Consider the following 24,301-nt stretch of genomic DNA (forward strand, 5'->3'; position numbering starts at 1 on the left):
CTCACAGGGGCAGGTGAAGAGTGACCTTCCTCCTGCAGCTGGACCTTTGAAACCTTAGAAGTCTGCCTAGCCATATCTGGACTAGCCTGGGAACATACCTCCCCCGTGTCTGGCGGTTCTTCTTCAGAATCTGAACTACTCTGCCACTCCCTGCACTCAGAAGCAGTCCTGATATCAGCACTGGAACAGTCTCCCTACAGAGGTTTGCCTGGTGCCACCTTTATGGTCTTTTTGGTGTCCTGTGAGGTCCTTTTTATTCACCTAGGCTTTTCAAACAACTTAATTTTTTTACAATCTGAGCTTGATTTATGATTCCTGTTTTTGTTATATGCGCTAACATTTTATTTTTTCCTCTGCCAGATAGATCACCTCTTTTACTGTTTGAATATTATATTTTATTATTTTACCATTCTGTATGCCATCCAGAGAACATGTATTACTGGACAGACAGACATATATCCTCAAATAGATAAAAGGCACATTGTGCTAGAGATTCCATGAGCATACACAAGCAAAGCTGGATCTAGATGCATCCCCAAAGTTGCACAATGAGTGCTAGGACAAAGTGGTACAAGGACCCAAGACTCACCAAACACTGACTTTCTAGCTATATGTGGGGTCAAGAGGAGGGCAGGAGTGGAATAAAGACATGTTACAGGAACCTTGGGTTAAAAAAATCGGCTGTTACTGAGTTAGTACATTCAATAGCACAACATGGGAAGTCTGTGGGTCTGGCTGGGTTTACGTCTCCCTAAATTGCTATCCCATAATACAATCACTGGGATTAAGGAGCATCCTTCAGGCATTATTTGTGTGAAGGAGCAAAGTCCGTTGAAAGAGGCTGAGAAACCCCACCTGTAGCCGTGCACACAATGACCCACGGCTTCTCCATGTCTTAGCATGGAGATCTGAGGTGAAGAAGTCTGTGAGCAGAGACCTCTACTGTATTCCCCATGCCTACCCTTCACCATTTGACAAAAAGAAAGGCACCATGTTGCAAACAAAAAGGTTGCAACAATTATCAGCAACCAGCTGATGCTCTTTCTTGTAAAAAGCTCCCTAAAATGCAAGAATTCACATTATGAAGCTATAACTGACTGTTACAAAGAGCTTTGATTCTTGCACAGCAGAGTACCAAGTGTCATTAACAACCGTGCATGTGGAGTTGACATGTTCCATCAGGAAGCATCTTCAGAGTTAGAGCTGTTGGACTCCTGGGTATTCCTTCAGCAAGTCAGTTCAAAAATCTTACAATTGCCATGGAATTCATCCTTCTTCCCTTATGTTTGGAGACAGAAATGTGAGGCGTAAATGTCCTGTACTGGCCCTCCTGGCTTGCCATACCAGGAGGTGGCTGCATCAGCATTCCTTGCAGAAGTATGCTGCATGGCCTGTTTTCAATAAGCTTTATTTATTAAAAGTTGTTGTGGTTGGTTCTGTATCCTCTTGTGTGGCCTTCTCTTCATGATATACTTCAGTAAATATTTGAATTTTAAAAAAAAAATAGTTTCACCTTGGCAAGTTTGGGGAGGGGGAGCTGACTGTTGGTCCCAGTGGGCCAGAAGGAGATGCATAATCAGAACCAGGAAAGGGTTGAGTCCAGAGCAGCAGTCAAGGCCAGGGACTCATAACAGCTCCTTTTGTACCGGCAGTTGGTAGGCTGCCAACAGCAGGCCTCGGTCGTTAGTAACTAGGCTCAGGTAGAAGGAAAGATAACCTTTCCTAGATTATCTTTATAATATAATTAAACTTCAGAAGACACCTATTTATATGCAACTTTTAAAAATTTTTAAAGGATTTTTAGATTCTCCACATTCTCATAGTACTATTATCCATACAATCCTCCTCTTCATACTACTACTACCACCGTGCATTTATTCCAAAGTGCTCAAAAGGTTTCACATAAATTAACTCACTGATCCTTGTAAAAAAATTGATAAGGCATGCTGATATTATTATTATCATCGCCATATTAGAGATGGGGTAGGAGCGGAAACAAAGAAATAGTGACTTATGTAAGGGCACCCAATGAGTTCATCGCAGAGATGAAAGTTGAATTAGGGACCACCTCACCAGAGCAGCCCAGCTAAATTACACTCTGAACTTTATTCCAAAAATATACATTTCAGAAGGGAACTTTTTGTAAAAAAAAATCTTAAAAAAAAATTATCTTCATAAATCCAAAGCCATTTTGGTGTCATTACTCCAAATTAAGAAACATGGCACTGAAAGAACAAGATTCTGTAAACAAGTTTATTTAGAATTGGTCACTTTTTGTAATGTATTGGAATTCTAAATTCATGGATGGTTCAAGTCCTTATGTTTGAAATGTTGTGTCTGTTTTTAAAAACTTTTTCTTGTTATATCTTGTGATTTGTGAAAATAATAATAAAAAAAGGATACTTAAAAAGGATAATGAGTCTCTTTGAACAATGAATGTCTTTGTCTCTGGCTGGTTGCTTTAAACTGTTTTAGATATATGCTGTTGTTGTGTGTGCTATTTGTTCTATGTGAATGGTTTCATACTTTATATAATGTATTTTAATGGTTTTTTAATTTTTGTGAACCGCCCAGAGAGATTTGGCTATGGGGCGGTATAGAAATATAATAAATTTTAAAAAGAAAAGAAAAATGGCACTGAAATATTTAAATACACATGTGAGACCTACAAGAAAATGTTGCAATGTGGACTGCTCCTGTTCAGGGTTCCAGCCAGCTGTGCCCTTTTCCAGGATACTTCATTCCATTTCCCCTAACTCTCCCTAGTTTTCCATTTTTTTCCTCCCTCAACAGTCAGTCAGCATTTTATGTCCACTGAGCATGCTTAGTCCTCATTAGGCTCTTTTAGGGCCCTCACCCTGTAATCTATTTTTAAAGGGTTTTTTTGTACTTCTGCAAACCTTGGGGTTTGCCTGAGCCTGATTATATGTCCCTCTTGTGCATTGACAGTGCTGTTTTGGTTACATAAAGATCCACACTCAAAGAATGAATTCTCTATTAGTATATAGGATAAGATCTACCCTTCTAAAATGGTTTCAACTGAGTACACATCCATTAAAATACATCCTAGCTTCAGGGGAAAATATCTATTTTTTGTTTGCTTGGATGGTTGTATATTCAGTGCTTGGATGCATACCATTTTGAAGCAAACCGAGGTCACATTTAATTTTCTAGGCATTGTCTTCTCCAAACTGCAGTTTTACTCCTCACTACTGAACAAATGTTGGCTGCCTTTAGCACTATATTCTGCATAGTGTTTATATTTCTCTATTCCCGATAGGTACTCAAGTGCCAGGTTGCAATTAGATTTATTCTGAGTTTCACATTCAGTTTTAGAAGTGCATTAAACAGAACAAGAATGCCTTGATTGAAATTAATCCAACAAATGGCAGCTTGGGAATTAAGTAAACAGATGTTACCATTTGTAGGCCTGTGGTTTCCAAAGTGTGCCTTTTCGATCTTTTTTTTTTTAAAAAAAATTAAATGCAAGCATTAATACTGCTAGTTCTAGTATTATATACCAAAGAAAGTGGCACTTCAGTTATTAAGTGTGCTCCACACTATTGACATTTAAAATTTAAAAACAGGCATAAGCATTGACAAAGCATCCAGGTATACAAATTAGAGCTCTCCAATAAATGGCCTCTCAAAATTCTCCAGCGTATTTGTGGGCAGAGAAAAGGGGGGTGGGAATTTCACCTCATTTGTCCTAGGGGAGGAGAACTTCTCCAACAGTTTCTCACAGACAGGACTCACTAGTGGTAGGGGTTGTAGCACAGGTTCTTTCTTTTTTTTCTAAGGGTTTTTGGTTTATTGCACTGCTTCTGTAGGTGGCAACAGCAACAATTGTGTTGAGGCTTCCACTTTTCTGAGGCAGAATTTAGAATTTCTTTTGGTGGTATTTTTGAGCTTACCTAATCACTGTGAGGTAGCTGAGGGTGCTGTGTGTGTTTTCTCTACTACACATATTTCCATTGCTCTGTAGCCTCCTAGGCCACCTGCACTTTCTGAACAGAAAAAGCCCCATGGCAGGGATTGCCTCATGATGTCTTCCTCACGATGGCTTTAACTGAAGTGCAGGATGCGGAGGAGGCTACAGGCTCCCACAGAGATTATTATACACTGACAGACAGGACATTCATGCACACTCCTCAGCCACCTCATATGTAACGTAAGCACAAGAACCCCAAGCCCAACCCATGAGAATTTCTCCAAAGTTTCTCCTCCTCTGAATTTCTTTTTTATCAAATTGAATGAGAGTGGTTGAAAAAAACGTGGGTGAAATGTTTGGCACAGCATTAGTACATATTGTACTTGCTAGTTGCTATTGTTTAGTGATAACTGTAGGGGGTGCTGTGTGTGTGTGTGGGGGGGGTGTAGGTAGTAAGCCTCCCTTACTACTATGGCTGCCACTTGCTGGCGGTGTAGCATGCTTTCTCTCACCGGTCATGATGAGACACATACCTGCCTCACCCTGATGACCTAGAAACCCATCACTTTAAGCACAGACTTTTGCGCGACAGGTCCTGCTTCCCATTTTAAAACCCGTGAAATGCATTCAGGAACTCATGCTCTTCAGTCTCCGCTAAAGCACTGTGGGTGTAACATATGTTCAGTTGACTTTGGCAGGAATCTGACAGAGAATATGTTGAGGGGAGAGGTAAGTGTGGGTACATCCATGTTCAGCATCAGTGTATCATTCCTTGAGTGTTGTTACCACCAGCGTTTGTAACTGGAGGATACGTAATGGCGAACACAAGGTTTTGCTCCCCCCCACCCCGAATGCATTACGAATTAAGGCCCACATCTCTTTAAGGCTCATGCCTTCTTTGCAGCTGTCCTGTCCTGCCATGTACCTCTCACTTTTCTTTGTTGGGTGCTAGCAGCAGCAACAAAAGGCACCATGGGAAACGTGGCTCCTACAGTTACTGATATGACTATATTCCCTGTGTTTCCTCACCAGCAGTATCCAGGGTCACCAGGAGCATAGATGGTGTTGTGGAAGCAGGTCTATATGCTGCGGTTACCAAGTAAGCATCTAGTGTCCAAGAGAATCCTTACTTTGTGCCCCAACTACCACAGGTGCTCCCAGGTGAAGGTAAGGGGAGAAGAGGCTGACAAGCAGCATAGGGACTCCTAGGTGGGGCATTGCAGCAGGATGACTACTGGACACTGCTGCAATACTAATGAGGTCATGGGATCCCAACAGGGCCCAAACTTTGGAATGGGCTCATATTTAAGAATGATCTACTTTACTTTTTAAAACAGGCAGGAGGTCCCCCATCACTAATCTGGAGGCCAATGCAAGCTAGTTTGCTCATGTTTTTGCCATCATATTCCACTCTGACAGGAAGAGAGGAGCAAGGGAACCATTTCCCCACATCTAAGATCTTGGCCACCCCACACTCCCAATCTATATACATGAATTTAAAATATCAACTAATATATTATCTCCCCTTCAGAGGATAAAACCTTCCTGCTATTTCCTAACTCAGGGAAGAGAAACTACTATGACAGCATTCCTCAACTTGGCGCCTTCCAGATGTGTTGGTGTACAGCTCCCATCATCCACTATGGAGTGGACCAAGAATCATCCAGGTAGCCGGAGCAGTGGGCAATCTGGAGAAAATGAATGTTTTGAAAAGACAAAAGCTTGAGTGAAGTAGCAAAAATCAGATGTGGCAGTCAAGAGTGCAGATTTGTACACCAGCTCTTTGAGCAATAGACTACAGAACGCAAGCCTACATTAGGCATTAAGCTATCAGGCAAGAAAATCTCCATTCTTACAAAAGTAGCGAAGAAGTCCCTAAGAAGCAATATCTGACCCCAGATTAGCAGAACCAAACAATTTCCACTCATCTATATTGCTGAACCCTAACAGGATAGTTTCTGTGCAAAGGTCAGAGTAGTGATACTGTGATAGCTAAGCTAAGAAGCCAAATATATCAAGCTGTACAAAGAGCCAATATTTCTAGATGTGTGATGTTCATTACCCTTGTGCATCGCTATTCCGCACTACCATGCTTTCTTGGTCTGGCTAACTCTATTCTTCCAGTCAGCTCCCACAACCACTGTGCAACTTGGCACAGTACCAAGCTTCTGCCAGCATTCTCCTACTGGTCCATTATTACTATGAGGAAAAGAAGCCCCACCATTACCCCCATCAGAGATCCTAATAATGCATGCCATCTCTATTTTGAACCCTTAATTGTACAATTTCAAATGCCATCAAGCAACAGGGTGATTGAAGGGCACTCGGGCTAGCAGCTCCACAGGCTAGTGGGGAAATCATGGATTACCACACAGGTGGCAGAACACGCACATCAGCCTCTCATAGGCAGACGCAAGCTGCCTTCTACCAGGTCAGACTACTGGTCCATCTGGTCCGGTATTGTCTACTCTGACCAGCAGCAGCTCTCCAAGTCCTCAGGGCAGAGGTCTTTACGGAGACCCAGAAGCCTCTAGCTTCATTTGTAGCCAAGCCATGTTTTTAGTCAATTACTTTTATAATGCAAACTACAAACAAACAGGCCTTGCCTCAGAGTACAGGTAGTATCCTCAGGCAGCAATTGGCAACAAGCTTTACTAGCAGGGTTGCCTAATACAGTAAGCTTTAGGTAGTTACTCAGGATAAAGCACTATGAATGAGAGTTGCTACTAAACTGCAGCTGTCTACTACAGACCCTCTTCTCAGACCGAGTGGCTTACTAAGTCCCGCCCTCAAGATGGGTCTTTCCCAGGGTCGTCTCCCATGCTGCAAGTCTTTTGGAGAGCCTCATGACCCTGCATTGCTGCTCCCTTTTCATCTGACATCTAACTCTTGGGTCTAGGTGGGCGGGGGTGCTGGCTGCCATCCAACTGATTAGACTGCAGCTGGGCTTCACCCTCTCTGTTACTGTTATTTTTCCTGGGGCCCCGCTCCTGCAACCTTGATACCTCAATCGTTCTTTCTACCTCCCCATCTGACTCAGTGTCAATTCCCATGTCTTCTTGGGGCACATCTGCAGAGGTGCTGGGCCCAGTCCCTACATTACCTGCTAACATCTCAAGATGTTACATTGTGCATATTGGCATATTGTAAGACTGCTAAACATTATAATTATATTTGAATAAGCTATCATTTTCAGCAAGTATTTTAATCCACATTTTTTAAACAGTGGCCTGCAGTTCCAAAGAATTTTGGTCAGTTCACACCAGCGCTGTGCATTGAAAGTTAACGTTCATCGAAAATGTCATTTTTCAGAGCTTTGATTATGCATTGTATGACAATGATTCATCTGAGCCAGGCTTTGTATTTTTCTTCAAGGACAAATAACTACATTCCATCTATCTCCACTTTCAACTTTGATTCATCAAGGCTAAACATTTAATTCTGTTGTTAGATCCTCGCTGCTGCACAAAGTTATCTGACATCGTTACGCAGTTCTAAAATAACTGAGATGATGATATTTCAACGTTAAGTGAAAGGATACACCATGAGCTAGAGAACTTCACTGAAACCAGTGGAGTAGTGGAGGGGCAACGCAGTTCCAGGGCGTTTTTCTGAGCGATTATATCATCCGCCAGAGTGCCTGGGGAACTGATGGACTCCCTTTGCTCTGGCAAGTGAATGAGGTGATTAACAAGGCTTTCAGGTTTTACAGTTGTTTGTGACAGATTAGCATAAAGGAAGCCAGAGAATTAGGAAAATAATCAAGCAGATCATCTTTTGTTAAAGCTCAATGTGTTTTACAAGTTGAACTCATGCAGACAGAAATATGCATCACTGAGTTCAATGGAGCTTGCTCCCAGATAAGTACGCATAGGACTGCCACCATGCCTCATAAACGTAATTGTGAGAATTTATTAGTGGCTTATTGATGACGATTTTAACCAGAGTATTAGCTCCTTTGAGCATAAATAAAAGAAAAGTGGTGTGTGCGCGTGTGCGTGCACGTGTATACCCACACACGCGCGCGCACACACACACAAGGAGGCGTGACTATGGGGGCTTTCATGAGTTCCTGAACTTCAAAATTAATCACTATACCAGGGGTGGGTAGACTTCAGGCTTGTGGGATCTAGTCTCTCTCTCTCTCTCTCTCCACACATATACACACACGTACACAAACACACACACAATAAGACCCTGAGGTCCACCAGCTGGGGTCAGTTGCAAAACAGTGGTTCAGGCAGGTAGACATGCATTAAGAACTAAGGGACAGGGTGCCCCTCAGCACATGCTCACCCCAGGAATTTGTCATCAGTATCAGAACCAAACTCACCAGTCCTTTCACACAAAAGCCAGTCCTGTTTACCACCCTCCATAAGTGTTCTTTTTCAGCAACCTAATGTGCTGGTGTGTGTGTGTGTGGGGGGGGGGCTTTTAAGTTACTGATATTGGGTGTCCAGAACCCTTGTTATCTACTGCAGACCACCCTATCTACCTTTTGCCCACCCACACACTACACCATTGACTCAAACATACATTGGAAACCCTCCAGATAGCAGTTCCAGATAGAATAATTAACACAGGGGTGGGACACACACACACATACACACACACACACACACACACACAAGAAAAAGAACCTTTTTCCTCACCTCCCATCAAACCTGTGCTTCAGGAAGTCAAACAGGGCTTTCTGCATCATGTCTGTCACCTTGCAGGGATGAGGAAGATTGTGGAAAGAAGATTGACAACAGAAAGAAAGAAGCCCAAGGTAAGAAAAGAGGTGGAAAGTGAGGGCATTGCAAACAGTCAATGCCCTTTACATTTCAGTGGTGCTGCATCTTATCAGTTAGATCTCCTTTAACTGACAAATTCATTTTCTAGCTATGCAGATGGAATAAAATACATTGCGACAAATGCTCACAAGTTTTCTGACTCATTCCCAAGCACTTGCAAATGGGGGACCACAAAATGTTACTTGCTCTCATTAAACAAGAATTCTCTTACAGCTCTCTAAACAATGTTGGCAATATTCAGTTTCCTTCCTATCCAGCACCTACCAAGAACTAATAGAAGTGGGAGGGATTCTACCCTCCATCCCCACTACTTAGGATTCTGTTTGACTAGTGTGTAAACTGTGTGTGTGAGGGAGGGGAGTGGGGGAGATACCAAGATGAAATCTTAATTTTACTTGTTTAACATATACATCTTCTATAAGTTCTGTAAACCATCACCTTAGAGAGAGCACTAAGTAGAGCAATTTGATCTCACTTCGTCCAAGATCTTTAGAAACACAGAGCATCGGCTGTTCTCACTGGGATGGGCACTCAATTCTGCTTTAGATGGGTTGCATATGAAATTCCTGGCTTTCATTTTCTGACATCTAACCATTTTAAGATTTATGTATTTATTGATTATACACTTCCCTGAGAGTTCTGTACTGAAGGGAAGCTTAGATATTATCCAAATAAATAAATGTTTGCATCCTATGCATACACATATTTGTACATCCTGAGTATTGTTGTGTCTAAGTATCATCATGGCATACACGGGGCATACGATTTAATCCTCACATCAACCCGTGAGGCAGACAAGTTGAAGTGAATATAAATGGCTGTTTTAACCTGTTTTTAAAAGTTGAATTATTGTATTTTATTTTGAGCGTATAAACCATGCTGCAAATGCCAATGAGGCACTGAAGGTGCAGGGGATAAAGTCCAACATTCTGCCCATGACAGTGCTATGGGCAGGCCTTTTATCTTATTAAAAGCAAAGTGTTTTTCCTGCTCCCATTCAGGTCCAGAAATATTATTATTACATTTTTGAAATATACAAGGAGCAAGTTTTAATAGATGACACGGCATGTTATTCTCTTTCTCTCTTTCTCTCTCTCTCTCTCACACACACACACACACGCACACACACATATTATCTGGACAAAATTAAGCACCTCAGCTTTGCTTCATTTCCATCTTTTCTATTGTCTTTTAAAAAACAGAATGAGACAGGCTTTTAACTAAAAAGTTACATGTTCATAATACAGTCCCACCAAAGACAGCAAGTATTCAAAGCATATATTTTATCTCTAAACAAAAACATCATGTTAATTATTTAAAAAGCAGATATTGGCCTGGTTCACGCATCATGATAACACAGAAACATGCTGGTGCACCCCGTCCAAACACTCCTGCTGCAATTGGGACTGGCTAAACAAACTATGGACTTTCCGTCCATGGTTTGGTCAGTTTTATGTGCAAAGCAGGAACTGTGGTTTGTCTCTCCCCTGACAAGCCAGAGTCAAATGCACGGTTGTTCTTGGGTTATGACTCTGGCTTATTGTGGGAGAGACAAGCCACAGTTCCTGCTTTGCACATAAAACTAACCAAACAATGGTCCGGTTTGCATGATCACCGCAGCCCACTGTGGCTTACCATTCTAAATATTCATCCCTGGTGGGGGGTTGCTATGGTTAGTCGTGTCATCTGAACCCAGGTGGCATGGGTTCTTTGAAGGTTAAACAACCCCCAAATAAGCCATGGTCTGTTGCAGGGCTTAAATAAGCCACACTGGGCTGCAGTGATTGTGTGAACCAGGTTGATCTATGGAAGGTCCATTGCTTGTTTAGCTTCTACCAGACAGCATGTACCAACACACTGCCTTGTTCATAATAACCCATATTTTTTTCTTTTTTAAAAAGGGCTATTGTGACATGCGGAATGGGCCAGCGAGAACCTTGGTAATTTTCACTTTGTAAAACTAGAAATACAATACTTCTCAGACAAATATTTCATTCCTTTGTCTGTGTCCTATGGTTTATTTAGATGTATGAGCCCTGTGGATAGGAAATGTCTCTATACCAGGGGTGTGCAGAAAGTAGATCTCCAGATTTTTTGGACTTCAACTCCCAGCATTCCCGATCATTGGCCATGCTGGCAGGGGCTTCTGCAAGTTGAAGTCCAAAATGTTGGGAGATCTACCTTCCGCCCATCCCTGCTCTGTATTATAATGTCTATAATTATAATTCTGGGTCATTGGGGGACAAACAACCCAGACTTGTAGCACAAGAACAAACCATGTAGTGCTTTGCAAACCTGAAAAAACCCTAAAACAAGCTAGTGCTTCAGTACACCACGGTTGTGCAAACTACCACTGAGGTCATTAAAAAATTAAGTTCTGAAAATAGTGAGTGTGTGAGTGTAGGAGATGTGTTACTTAACACTAGGAGGTCACAAGCTCTATGTAACAGATTTCAATCATTTTTCACCCAGCACTTGCAATGGAAAATGGATGTACTGATGGGAAAATAATATTTTCCTAATGATAGCAATAATATTACAGCTCATGTGCCATGAAAATGCAATGCCACCACAACATTAGTGTTTCTTGGGGAAGGATGTTTAGATCTCATATAACAAATGGGTAGGATCTGTGTATTTTCCATACTATAAACTGGTCATCTGGAAAGGAGAGAAATAGGTCTGGAAAGGCTGAGTAGCTGCGCTGGAATGTAACACTGTATTACCTTTTCACATTGTGTGAATGAGCCTCAAACTCATGAGCTGCCCCCACTCCTACAGTGCAACTGGGAGGAGACAGGAAGCTTTTGCTTCTGTCTTCAAAAACTGTGGTCTGAACCTGGACAAAGTGTAGTTAGTATTAACTATGGCTTAGGGAAACAAGCCTAATTTGAACTATGTTCTACAATCCTGGCTGGCTTCCCTAAAACAAGGGTAGGCAATCCTTTGGAAGTCAAGGGGCTGACACATTCCCTTGGGGGAAAGTAGATGGGGCGCACATACCTGACATGAGAAGACCAAAGCCAAAAGTGGGTGGGGCAAACACCAAAAGTGGGTGAGACCAGAGCCAAAAGCCACCCCTTCCCTCTCTCTCTCTCTCTCCCCCCTCCCCTTTCCCCCTTTCATCATTGTTATCTCTCTCCCTCCCCCCTCTCTCTCACACACACACCACCCATCCATTCACACAAACACAGTAAACCACCCACCACATTAATCGATCATCCATTCTCTGTCTGTCTGTCTGTCTGTCTCTCATGCACGCACGCACGCACACATACCAGTTTTAGGAAGACAGGGGGGAGAGGCTTGTACACATAACAAAGGTTAGTGTTACTTTCAAAGCAGATGATCATGTGTAGAGGAAAAGGCACATGTATCCTAAGTTCTATGCTAATGAATGGAACTTATGACTTAGACCGTGACTTAGACAGTGACCAATGACTTAGACAGTCTCCATTTTCTATGTTTTCAGCACACGCTGCCAACATACTTTTGGCCTTTAGGATTAATGTATCATTTGGATAAATCAGTTCATACTGTACAATGTTCTGTTAATCTGGGGCTTTTCCAGGCAAATCAGTTTATAGCACCATACTTCTGTTGTTATTACTAATTCATTTGTAGGGGAATCCAGAGTCCATCCCCCATCCCACCCCTGCAAAAAGCTGCATGTCTTTTCCAGCATTCAAAACTGCAATATTATGTTGTTTGGAAAATGCCATTCTTCCTGTACATCCACTTCTCTTGCAATTGCCACGTGGACATCATAAGCAACAAATAAGAACTCTCCTCCATGCCCTGGTTCAGTCTGTGCACTCAACTAGACACTTTTGCTTTTTTATGCAATAAATGTAAGCAAGACTACTCTCTTTTCCCAGGATCATGGCACTATCATTTTCTGAATTTCTTGCTTTAAAAGAAAAAAAAAAGTTTGTCACAGGATAACTGCTCCCGTCTCCAATGTGGAAATGCGTGTCATCCCTTATTTTTTAGAAACAAAACAACAGGATCCTTTCTGCAGCAAGGGTCCCTGGTCCCCCCACATCCATTATGCGTTGGATGGATGTTGTACTATTGCCTCTGACTCAGGATTGTTCCAGAAAGGCCAACACACTGTCTGGACTAAGCCCTTAAGGCAACTTTCAATTGCTATCAAAAGTAGCAAGTTTGCTCAAAATATTTTGGAGGAGGGTCAGATGTTCCTGTTTAGTAGTAACTAATGAGAATGCTCACCTCGTAGCCTTTTAGCGAGGGACCAACTAGCACCACAGGCCTCATGGACGGTACTACGTCATAGGGAGGCACATGCTCGGTCTGAAAGATGAACAACATGCCCAGTAAATGCGTGCTCTTGAACTATATGCAATTTCGAGGAGGGTTAAGGTGGAGTTCGTATACTTACCACTTTCTGTTTCTGTTTTGCTGAAAGATTAAAAAAGACAATATTAGCTTGTTTAACCTTGGAGCAGTCATACAACATACAAATGAAACATGCACCATGTGGTAAACTTGGCCCCTGTTTAACCTCAGAACCTGCTCCAAATGGGTCTGAAGCACCCCGGTAGGTAACCAAGCTAATCCAAGCAGACAAACATTCAAGTATTCCAGATCAAACTGGCAATCTTCACTCTTTTGTTAGCAACATTATTTAACCTTTTTAGTACCAGATGCAATTGCCTGCACCCACATAATCAAGTCATTTAGATGCAGCAGCCCTGCCATGTGGGGTCTACTTGCAGTTAGTGGCTGCCGCGTGGCTGGCAAAAGATCTAAAGCAGGGATGTGGAATGTGTGGCCTTCCAAATGTTGATGGACTGTAACTCCCATCAGCCCCAGTCAGCATAGCCAACAGTGAAACATGATGGAAGTTGCAATCCATCAACATCTGGAGGAACACACGTTCCTCACTCCTTCTCTAATGGGAACCAGCACCCTCCATATATCTTGAAGCAAAATTCAACTGCATCTTTGCTTGTCTAGGGGCTGCTTAGCAGTCAGTAAAAGCATTTTCATTGGTCCCAAACCAACAAGCACTATTTTTACAACCTCCATTTATTTTAATAGGGCTTGCACAAGAACACAATAATAAGGGATCAAAAACTGCTGCATCCAACACAGAAAGTAAAAACAGCTGCATAGTGTTGCTGAATGTCCTTGTTCGCACATGCATGCAAGCTTGCATATATACACATTTCATTTCATTTCTTGTATTTCTATACTGCTCCATAGCCAAAGCTCTCTGGGAGGTTCACATTTGGCACTGCTTTTCAGAGCCATGCCAGAAGTACTGAAAACTTTTGCAGAATTGTAGTGGCAGACCACTCCTAATAAAAGTGACAGAGGAAGAAGCGGGGAGCAGGGAATTAAGATTTGCCAAATAAGGAGCAGGGAGGGTGCTTTGGAAATGGTGACTTGGTATTTGGAGCCCTACACCTTGAGTTTCAGTGGCATGGGGTTGGCCATGTGAGAGATGATTTAGAACTATATCAGGAGAAAGAGGGAAAAGTAAAGTCAGAGTGAGTACATTTAACTTGTTTCAGAGAAAGGGGAACACAAAGGACTTCACTTCCAGGTGAGTCATGGTTACTTGGAAAGTCACCACGGATACAAGCTACCCTGGCATTGATTAGCCTTTGGACCACACAGTAGAATAATCACCTCATGCCACAAAAACATGTGCTCTTCAGTTCTATTCAGATGAGGCTGATACAGGAGATAATAGGGAGACCAACAGCTGGCTCAGCCGTCATTAGGAACCCCAGAACCCAGCACAGTGTCGAACACAGTTCAAAAATAGAATTTGGAATAGAGAGCACTGAAATAAAATCTCTCTTTGGACCATTAATCACCCAAAGAAAATAGCAAAGACACAGAATGGCGAGGGAACTTAGCAAACAGAGGCAAGGAAGAGAAGCTAGCTAAGTATTGGGGCACCCGGTCTGAGCTTCTATGGAAACTTAGCACAATGCTTTAGCCTCGAATAAACCACTGTTCCGAAAGTCAACAGACATACAGTACTACTTTCTCCCACTGTAAGACGTGGCTCCCTGAGATTCTGAGAAGCCCACAGAAAGTTAACAGCTCTAATGCATGAGGGCCCTCAAGTATCCCAGGCAGAGTCCACATCGAGTCATACCATCAAACAGTGTGCAGGGTGGTTAGACCCGCAGGCAGTTATAGATTTCAGGTTGGGAGCACGAAGGGGCCTCTGAGTGTGGGCATACTCAGGATGGGGTTGAACAAAGGTACAATAGGGTGGCTCTGGAAGAGGAGAGAAGCTTTTCAGAGGATCCCAGCACCTTGACTGAATTCAGACTGGCATTACAAAAGCCAACCTTCACAAGGTTTTATTGTTTTAGATTTTATTATGAACTTTGTCCGTAGAGCTTCGGCTATAAAGCATCTTGAAACTGAATAAATAAATAAATAAATAAATAAATGACAAACAGCTGGAGGGAGGGCGCAATCCTATAGGGATAGGCGGTCGCCTCCGAACTCGGAAGTGACTGCCTACCCAATGTAGGGCAGGAGCAGTGCGGAGGGGATAACTCCTCCGCACTTCAGCTGCCCTGCATTCATGGCCGATTTCGCCGGAAGTCGGAGGGGCGGGGGAAGGATGCTAGACGATGCACAGAAAGCATCAGAATGGCACTTCCACCCTCCCCGCCCCACCCCACCCCCAGGAATGCCCCGCTTCCACCGTTCCACGCTCCTTTTATAAGCACAGAGTGTGGGGCTTATCCATGCTATCTACAAGGGGTGCACGGTTCTCAGGGAACCAACCTATCCTATGGCTGTCTAGCCACTGAATAGCGGCCATAGGATTGCACCCTTAGGGTAGTGAACATATAAGTGTCAGGGTGGAAACTGAGCCCAGAGAGCCCCAGAGCAGTTCTGATTCTGAGGAGGAACAACAATCCGTGGGAGAGGAGCCAGCTCATCCCTCACAGGCTCAGCACCTGGCAGGCACCTAAGCTCCTGCCGGTATTCCTGAGATAGATAGTGACCCTGGTAGTGAGGGAGTGCAGGAGGGGGGCTTCTTAGATGCTTGACACAGATGCAAAGAGCGACGAGCGATGGAGGGCACGGAAAGGAGGCGTAGCGCCCGTTTGGCGCACAAGCAACGGCCGCCTCCCATGGACCCAAGGGAAAGACGGAGGATCTCTCCCTAGCCCATAAGTTGTGGGTCTTCAACTCTCTTTCAAACGGGGATCAACTGCCTACTTGAAGCTTAGGCCACTCTGCTGTTCCTTGTTTTAGTCGCTGGTGATTAGCATCTGAAAGAGTCATTAAGTTGTAAAAAGATTAAAGCTTTGAAAAGAAATCCTTTCGTCTGTGTCTTGAGTTGGCTATTGGAATCTACTGAGAGAGGCCACCAAGGCACTCCTGACAATAAGTTGCGAACTTCCATTACAAGAAAGATGGGTAGCGTAGCCTAGCATCAGGATCCTCTTGCTCAAGCAGCCTTCCCCAGAACAAAAAACATTATTAGTCAAGGTGCTAGGGTGATGGCAACCAAAAATGCAAGCTACATGTGTACAAGCCATCATGGCTGAGCCTCTCAGCAACCACAGATTGCTCTTTATTCCTAATGCATTTCAATATATACCTTTCAAGGGAAAAACCCAGTGTATTTACACCTAAAAACATAGTTAAACCTGTTCAAAAATCCTCCACAGCTGCAGTTAAACTGAATTTATGCTGCTGTTTTCTTTTTGTCTTTCTACAAGAATCCCACATAAGCCCTGCTAACATGAATGCAGGTTTGTACTAGGACTGCCCCAGTAAATAGTCTTACCGCACAATTCAAAGTGGCTGAATTGGCTGAAAAGTAGCTGATGCAGAACGCGGCAGCCCACCTGATTACATCACTCCAGTGCTGAAGGAGTTGCACTGGTTACCATTTGTTTTCCGGGCCCAATTCAAGGTGTTGCTATTGACCTTTAAAACCCTATATGGTTCTGTCCCAGCCTATCTTAAGGAGTGCCTCCAGCAACACCAGGGATGCTGCTTAATGAGATCAGCCTCAGAAGGCCTTCTGTCTGTCCCATCAGCCAGGATAGCTAGGCTGGTGAGGACTAGGGAGAGGGCCTTTTCTGTGGTGGCCCCCACTCTGAGGAATTCCCTCCCTAGTAACCTCTGCCATGCCCCCTCATTGATGAGCTTCCACTGGGCGTTGAAAACCTGGCTGTTCAGGTGGGCATTTGGGGTGGGTTAGGGTTTTTTTTTTAGAGCAATGTTGTTTTGTTTAGTTGATTATGTTGTATTTTGTGTTGTTATTTGTATTGTACGCCACCTAGAGTGGCCAGGTAGCCGGCCAGATAGGCAGCTAATAAATCTAATGAATGAATGAATGAATGAATGAATGCAACTTTTGAAAGTGAAATTATGTCCTTTAAGAGATATGGAAACTCACCAGTGGAAGTGGGTGTGGCTCGAAATGTGCCAGACACCATTTCTCCAAGGCTTGACGAAGAATTTCCACTCGATTTCCTACAATGAAAAGAATCCCTATTTAATAGTTGGAGCAATCAAAAGATGAAAGTCATCAGGCCTTCAAAAGTGTTTAAATGCAACTGAAGGTCTCTATCCATTCTTGATCAAATCGGATAAAAATGCGTAACGGGCAGTGCTTTGGACAGACTAAGAGGAAGATCATGAAAACATCCTATTTTTGAGGGATAACTACAAGGCAGAGAACGATAGTTATGCCGCTGCTAGTCTTGGAAGTGCAACATCACAGTTCCAGAGCCTGCCCAGTGGTTGGTAGCTTGGGTGTGAGTGTAGATCATCATTCTATTTGCTTCCAGTTATTCAGCACCATACAGTTCTCTGCAAAGACCACCTAATTGGTCAATTTTGTTGTGCCCCAATTGTGCAGTGACACAGAATCGCACTGACTTTGCTAATTTTCCTTGTTGCTCTTAAAATCTGGCTAAATGGGATGGATTTGTAAAGTGAGCTCCTCGCAGTGTGTAACCCAAGCAGCAAATGATATTCTTTGGTCATGGATTTCTTTTTCCCACTCATATAATCGAGTAATACTTCTATAAGGCCATCATTCTTTTTGCTGCAAGGTTTTACGGAGGAGAATCCCAGCATGGTTTTCTGTGATGCAGGGGCATTGCTGGGCTCTTAAAAGATCCGGGGCACAGGCCCATAACACAAATTTGCATCTATCTATCTATCTATCTATCTATCCATCCATCCATCCATCCATCCATCTATCTATCTTTATAATATATCCAAGTCTAAGTGCACCTCTAATATGTGTGTGTGTGTGTGTGTGTGGTGTGTGCTTGCGTGTGTGTATAGATTACATACATACATAAGTGTGCACTGACCCCCACCCCAATTCAACTCAGACCCTGATTCAGCATTTTGGAAAGCATCCTGCTTCTGCTCAGGCCAAGTTGTAGTCGGACCATTTCAGCTCAGCACCAAACCTGAGTCAAGGGTTGGAAAAATGAGTCTTTATGCTTCCTGTTGACTACCACTGGAAATTTTTACAAAAACTGTAACTTTTTGCTCTTGGTCAGAACTGGATGGTAATTTCAGGCATAGTAGCCCCCTAGAAGGGGATTACACCTGCCCAATGTCAGAAAAATAGGTGCAGGGTTTATATTTTGATTTTATTTTAAAGGGAACTGCCAATAAATTTTTTATTACTTGGAAAAATTGGATACACATTTCAGGATTCATTGCCCCATCAGAGGAGATCATGTCTCCAAATTTCAGAATGATAGCCACAAGGATTTTTGTGCAAGGGTGGCCTTGATATTTTGAAGTCTCCAAAAGAGGGCATATTAATCTCCTTATTTTCCTTGTGGACCATTGTTCTGAAAATTACAGACAGCCTAGAGTTGTCCCTAAGTAAGAAACCAGCAAAGTTTCAGAAGGATAAGTGCAGCAGTTCATGTGGAAGGGGAGTTCTCCAGTATGGAGGAGGGAGTGATTTGCTTTACCTTCACCCCTTCCCCAATAGTTTTTTTTGGGGGGTAAATTTGTATGAAAATGCACAGGTCATTAGAGGTGTCTCCCAGGAAAGAAACCTGCAAAGTTTCTGAAGGATATACATTCATGCAATTTTAGAATTACTAGAATTTATTTACATTTTACCAACATTAGGAGCAGGGGAACATGGGTGGGAAAGTGCTATTGCACTCATGTTCTACTTGTGGGTTTCCCATGGGCATCTGATTAGTCACTGTGTGAACAGAATGCTGGACTACATGGACCTTGGTCTGATGCAGCATGGCTCTTCTTATGTTCTTAAATAGAGAGTGCATCTGAGCATATGCAGAATGCTTTTCTTTCACCACTGAGCACTTACATTCTCCCCCTACCAATTCTATTCCCCTCCATGCAACCATCCCTCCTCATCCTACCATCCTCCAGCAACTCTTTATCATAACAGATGTCTTGTTTTGTGCAAGTCATCTCTACCTCCTCCTTGTTATGCACGAGCTCTCATTGTATCTTCCTCCCCATAACTTCATTTGTGCCAAGATTTCACCAGGATTCAGCCAATGAGTCTGTTCTCAAAACTAGGGCTATGTTTTGGAGAAACTCTGAGCATGCACGAAGTGCCTTTCCCTCACAACTGAAGAAAGAGTTCATGCAAAAACAAAACAAAACCCAAACCCACAAATGACAAAACATGCATAGGACTGAGCTGAAAGGGTAGTCAATTCATTAGACAGAATTGGGTAGGCACTGTATTAAGGCTGCAGTACCATGCTCACAACTCAGGAATTATTTCTGAGTAAACATCCAGAACATCAAAGTGCAAACGTCCCTGCAAAAGTAACTTGTGCTGGAATCCTATGCACGCTTTCCTGAAGGTAAGCCTCATTAAACATAATGGGGCTTCTGAGTAGGCATACTTGGATTGCATAAATGAGCAGTATTTATCTCCCCTTCACTTAAAAAACAAACCAAACACTCCTATTTTTATTAATGCTTTCTGTTCATAGGAACATAGGCTGCCTTATACTGAGTCAGACCCTGGGTCCATCTAGCGTAGTACTGTTGACACTGACTGGCAGCAGCGGCTCTCCAGGGTTTCAGGCAGGATTCTTTCCTAGCCCTGCCTGGAGATGCTGGGGGTTGAACCTGGGACCTTCTGCATGCCAAGCAGGTGCTCTGCCACTGAGCTGCAGCCCTTCCTATTGCTGGATGATGGCAACTGACAAACAAAACAGCCCCAGATTTGTTTTTCTGCAACCAGGTGAACCCACTCTTCTCAAAGACTTGAGTGAGAAGGAGAAAACCCAATCGTCTTGTCTGTTTGTATAAAGTCAAATACAGTTCAGAACTTCTCTTGCCCACTGAAGAGAAGTTTCTTTAAGAATTCCCCAAGATATGCTCTGGGTGGAATAAAGAAGAAAAAGAAAGAACAGGGGAGGGAAGAGGAAAAAAAGAATGGTGATTGGAAATGTGCGTGGGGTTGGGGATTCCCTAAGCCAAGTGGCTCCTTTCAGAGAGGTGGTACTTCAGAGGAATTTAGGAGGCTGTGGAGGGTTTGTACGGATTGCACATACTTAAATGAACTTTATGAGGTGAGGTGGATGAGGGTTTCTTCTAGCTTTTTTAAAAGTGTAGAACCTATTTAAAAGCCCCAGCAGTTTCTCAATCATGATGCCACATAGTCCTAACCCTCCCTTTGGGATTATTTGACTCCTACCGCTATTTAGGAGAAATTAAAGTGGAGGGGGAGAAAGAAGTTTGTGGAGGCTGACTGGATCCTTTGCTGTACTGAAGCTACTAAACTTCTGCAGAAGCCAAAGGTTCCAGTTTGGGGCGGTAAAATCAGGTGCTGTGTGAAATACCAGTATTTCACATGAAGCTCTTTCTTCCCTTCCTTCTCCCTCTTCAAAATTTCATTGCAGGCAAGCTCCCAACAGTGGGCATGTAAGAGCAGAAAAGTAGGGGGAAAGAGGTTTTTTGCATCTCAAAAAAACCTGCACCAGAGGTTAGGGATAGTGACCTCCTAATGGTCACCTTAAACAACTTCTGATTAGCATTTCTAATCCCCTGTGTAGCTTGGCAGTTTTTACTTTTTATTTTAGTCTTTGAGAAAAGGAAACTTTACGCATGGCTAGCACAAAAGCCACTGGACCTAACTGTCTGAAATTTGGCACGTTCAGTCAACACCATAGGGGCAGCCAGATCCCCAAATTCCATGCACTTATGTGGAAGCACAAAAAAAAAAAATAGCTCTTTGCTTTGACACATTTTCGTGAAAATAGCAAATTTTACCTGTGACTAGCACAACAGCCACCGGACCTAACTGCCTGAAAATGGGCAGGCTCAATGAGCTCCATGGGGATTACCAGGTCTCCGAATGTCATGTATTTTTCTTATAAAAGAAAAAAGTTATGGCCATTTCTGTTTTAAAATGCAAGTCAATGGACAAATGTAAAAAAAATGGTAATTAGGACAGCTCAAAAGATCCAGGGCACAGCTCAAAAAAGATCCGGGGTCCGTTCCCAGGTGAGCCCTCCTCTAATGACACCCCTCCTGTGATGTATAAAAAATAAAAGGCACTTAGAACATTGCAGCTGCAATCCAGGAAGTGTTATGGAAAAGGATTGAGACTGCCAGTAGTGTAGATTGATGGAATTGGCCCTACAACTGTAAGCATTTCACTATTATTGCCACCTATGGCATCCAAAAAAACAAGAGACTTCTTGCCTTCTCTGTAGTGATTTGCTTTCTTCATCAAAGAGCTACATAGGACTTTTTTTCTCTCAACACCAATACAATTCAGTGAACAATAAGATAGTTAAAAATCCAATAAAAACATCATGAATGGCAGCTGGCAGACTGACAATGCTTTTCTTCGAGGATGTAACCCTATACCCACTTATCTGAGAGTAAGCTGATGTCTACTTACTCTCTGAACTCAATGGGAGTAGGTAGACATGTATAGGATTGCATTGTAAGATTACGTACTCTCATAGAAAGAGGATAATGCATGTCCACTGGAACAAATAAAATGCAACTATGGATTTCTATGGATTACTAGTTCTGATTTTTAAGATTTATTCTAAGTATATATATCCTCTTTCACAACAAATTCTGAGGTTGGCCATTAAAACTGGCTATTTCCTGCATTACACATAATAATTAGCAACCACATTCACAAGTTATTTTGTTGCATTTTTCAAGGACACACACTCAAGACAAAAACAGTATTGGTTATATGAGTTACAAAAACATCTTTTAAACATTTGGCAGTGATGACATTTGTCTGCATGTTTATATGTTATGTGTTCATTTGTTTGCTTAACCAGTTGTATATTATTTGCTTTATAGATCTGGATAAATTTGTACCATCTTTATATATTAACAAAAAAATTAAAAACCATCTTTTAAAGGGTAGCCAATTACACATTGCCAAAAAAAGGGAAATGTATCATTAATAAAGAAGACAAAAGACAACACAAATTTGCAAAAAGAAAAAAGTCACATGCTAATTTATATGTATAGATGCACATTTAGAAATAATTGCTGTAATTTAAATAGAAACAGAATACATCTGACCATAGTGGGGAAGTCTGTGATCAGGTGACCTGTGTGTCTGTTGTCCAGGTGCTAACTCTTGACAGGTAACTCTGAGGCCCCTGCTCTCCCTTCTTAAGGTTCTTTTTCTTTAAACTGGACTTGGGCTGGACAGCCCTTCAAACAGAGGACACTTTCAAATAGAGGACTGTCCTCTGTAAAGTAAGAAGACACTTGGCCATCCAAATCCTTCATCAAAAGATGCTGAAGTCATCATCTGGCCTATATTAATTACTTGGACTCTTCAAAGCCACAGCTTAGGTGAAAGACTATCATGAAATGTCTTGAGATTCCAGAGGGAAGGAGCTTATGTGTATGAATCCAAGGATCATGCTTCTGCATGCAAAAGAATATAGTAGGAAAGGCAGGGAGATTGCAGCAGCATATCTGAATGCTCCACTGAATTCATGAACTTTTAGGATCCATGGACAATTCACTTTTAGGATCCATGGACAATTACTGGAGTGATCTAATCCTACATGAAGACCAGGCTGAAGCCATTCATTTACCAGCTCAGATTACATTTGCATCTTTGACACATTCTTAGCAATTTTTGGTTGTGTCAGTAAAGAAAGGCCACTTTTTAAGAGTTGCAAGCACTGAACATCTCATAAAAAAAGTGAAATGAGCTAATAACACAATAAAATCAGCACCAAAATGTGGTTATGACAAAACAAGCGCTTTCCCTTACCCTCCGTGAAAACGCCCTCTCTTCTGCTCCTGCTGGATCCGAATGTTCTCCAGCCTTAGTGGGCTTGGGATGAAGCCAATCTCACAGCCTTCTTTAACTAATCTTCCTATCCACCAGTCATTGTTATATTTCTGTAACAAAGAAGTTATTAATTTGAATCTTTTGTTCTCTCTTCCTCCCACTTAGTATGCTCGTGCCTTCTCCTGCTAGCTCCCTCCACTATCAACATACATCCATAAAAGCCATTTGCCTGCTCCTCATACAGCACCTAGTGGACTATCCATCAAACATGGCACACACTACCAAGAAGCAGCCAGGTAGCAAGCTGGAGCAGTTTCTAAGAAGGTGGATGGAGGGAATTGGTTGAACCGTGATGTCACTTCCCTACATTTCCTCCTTCAGCACCAATCTTGTAACCCCAGTGCACAGAGTTGCTGGCCTGTTAGCTTTCCATATGCAGTGAGAATTTGATATGAGGGAAAAATGAAATTCTTCACATCCATTCTGAGGTGGTATGGTTCTATTAGGAACTTCTGGATCATCTGAATAAGCTCTTAATATAGGTTTACTAGGGGCAAATAAGGATGTGTACAGATGGATGGATGGTTTAGCAGTGAGTCTATTGTGGAAACACACTTGCCAACATTTTTGACACCTGGACCATCTTCTCCCTGAGATCAAATCTAGAAGAAATCTCTTCTTCTGGCTCACAGAACAAGCTGGATTTGCAAGGTAATGATTGTCTGCGTCAATTACAAAATCACTTGTGTCAATTACAAAGCCACCTCTCCCACAATTCTTGGAGTGGTTTTTAAAGTGTAAATAGCTCTAAACAGGCACTTGACCGAACAAACATGCATGGTACTGGAAAAACAAGCAAACCCATAGCAGACACACCTTCTGAAGCATTGGCGAGGAGGGAGAGGACATTAGATCCAGAACCTGTATGTATGACATTGTAGGAGCAATGGTGGGGGTAGGGAGAGCACTGCTCATCCTGCAGCAGAAAATTGTATGCTTGTAGGAAGCCTAAGTAAACATTTGCATTTCTTCACCTCCCAGTCTTTGCACATACCCTCCAGTTTACCTTCACGCTCACCACTTTATCTGCACTGCATGCAGATGTCAATATTTATTTATTTATTTATTTATTTACTGTACTTCTTTAAAGCCCAATGAGCAAAGTTGTCTGGGCGGTGCACAATACATTGAAAAGATAAAATACAAACATTAAAACAAACAAATGAACAAAACAACTCCACCCCAGCTCAGAATAAAACCAAGAGAAAACCAGCAGTAAAGAATAAAACCATCTCA

At 42.5% G+C, this 24,301-nt stretch overlaps 1 protein-coding gene across 1 annotated transcript in view; it reads right to left on the reverse strand.

Annotated features, from left to right (window-relative positions):
- The window catches only part of CACNB4 (calcium voltage-gated channel auxiliary subunit beta 4), a 142,378-nt gene that overhangs the window by 39,719 nt on the left and 78,358 nt on the right, over positions 1-24,301 (reverse strand). The window contains exons 5-9 of the mRNA XM_084810959.1: positions 22,985-23,115; positions 17,144-17,220; positions 13,130-13,149; positions 12,961-13,041; positions 8,584-8,642 (exon numbers count right to left, since the gene is read on the reverse strand). Coding sequence (XP_084667085.1) covers positions 8,584-8,642; positions 12,961-13,041; positions 13,130-13,149; positions 17,144-17,220; positions 22,985-23,115 — 368 coding nt within the window. The remainder of the gene's footprint in view (positions 1-8,583; positions 8,643-12,960; positions 13,042-13,129; positions 13,150-17,143; positions 17,221-22,984; positions 23,116-24,301) is intronic.

This window comes from Heloderma suspectum, chromosome 1 (genome assembly GCF_057233095.1).
Source record: "Heloderma suspectum isolate Gila_16-S chromosome 1, 16-S_ref, whole genome shotgun sequence".
Taxonomy (NCBI): domain Eukaryota; kingdom Metazoa; phylum Chordata; class Lepidosauria; order Squamata; family Helodermatidae; genus Heloderma; species Heloderma suspectum.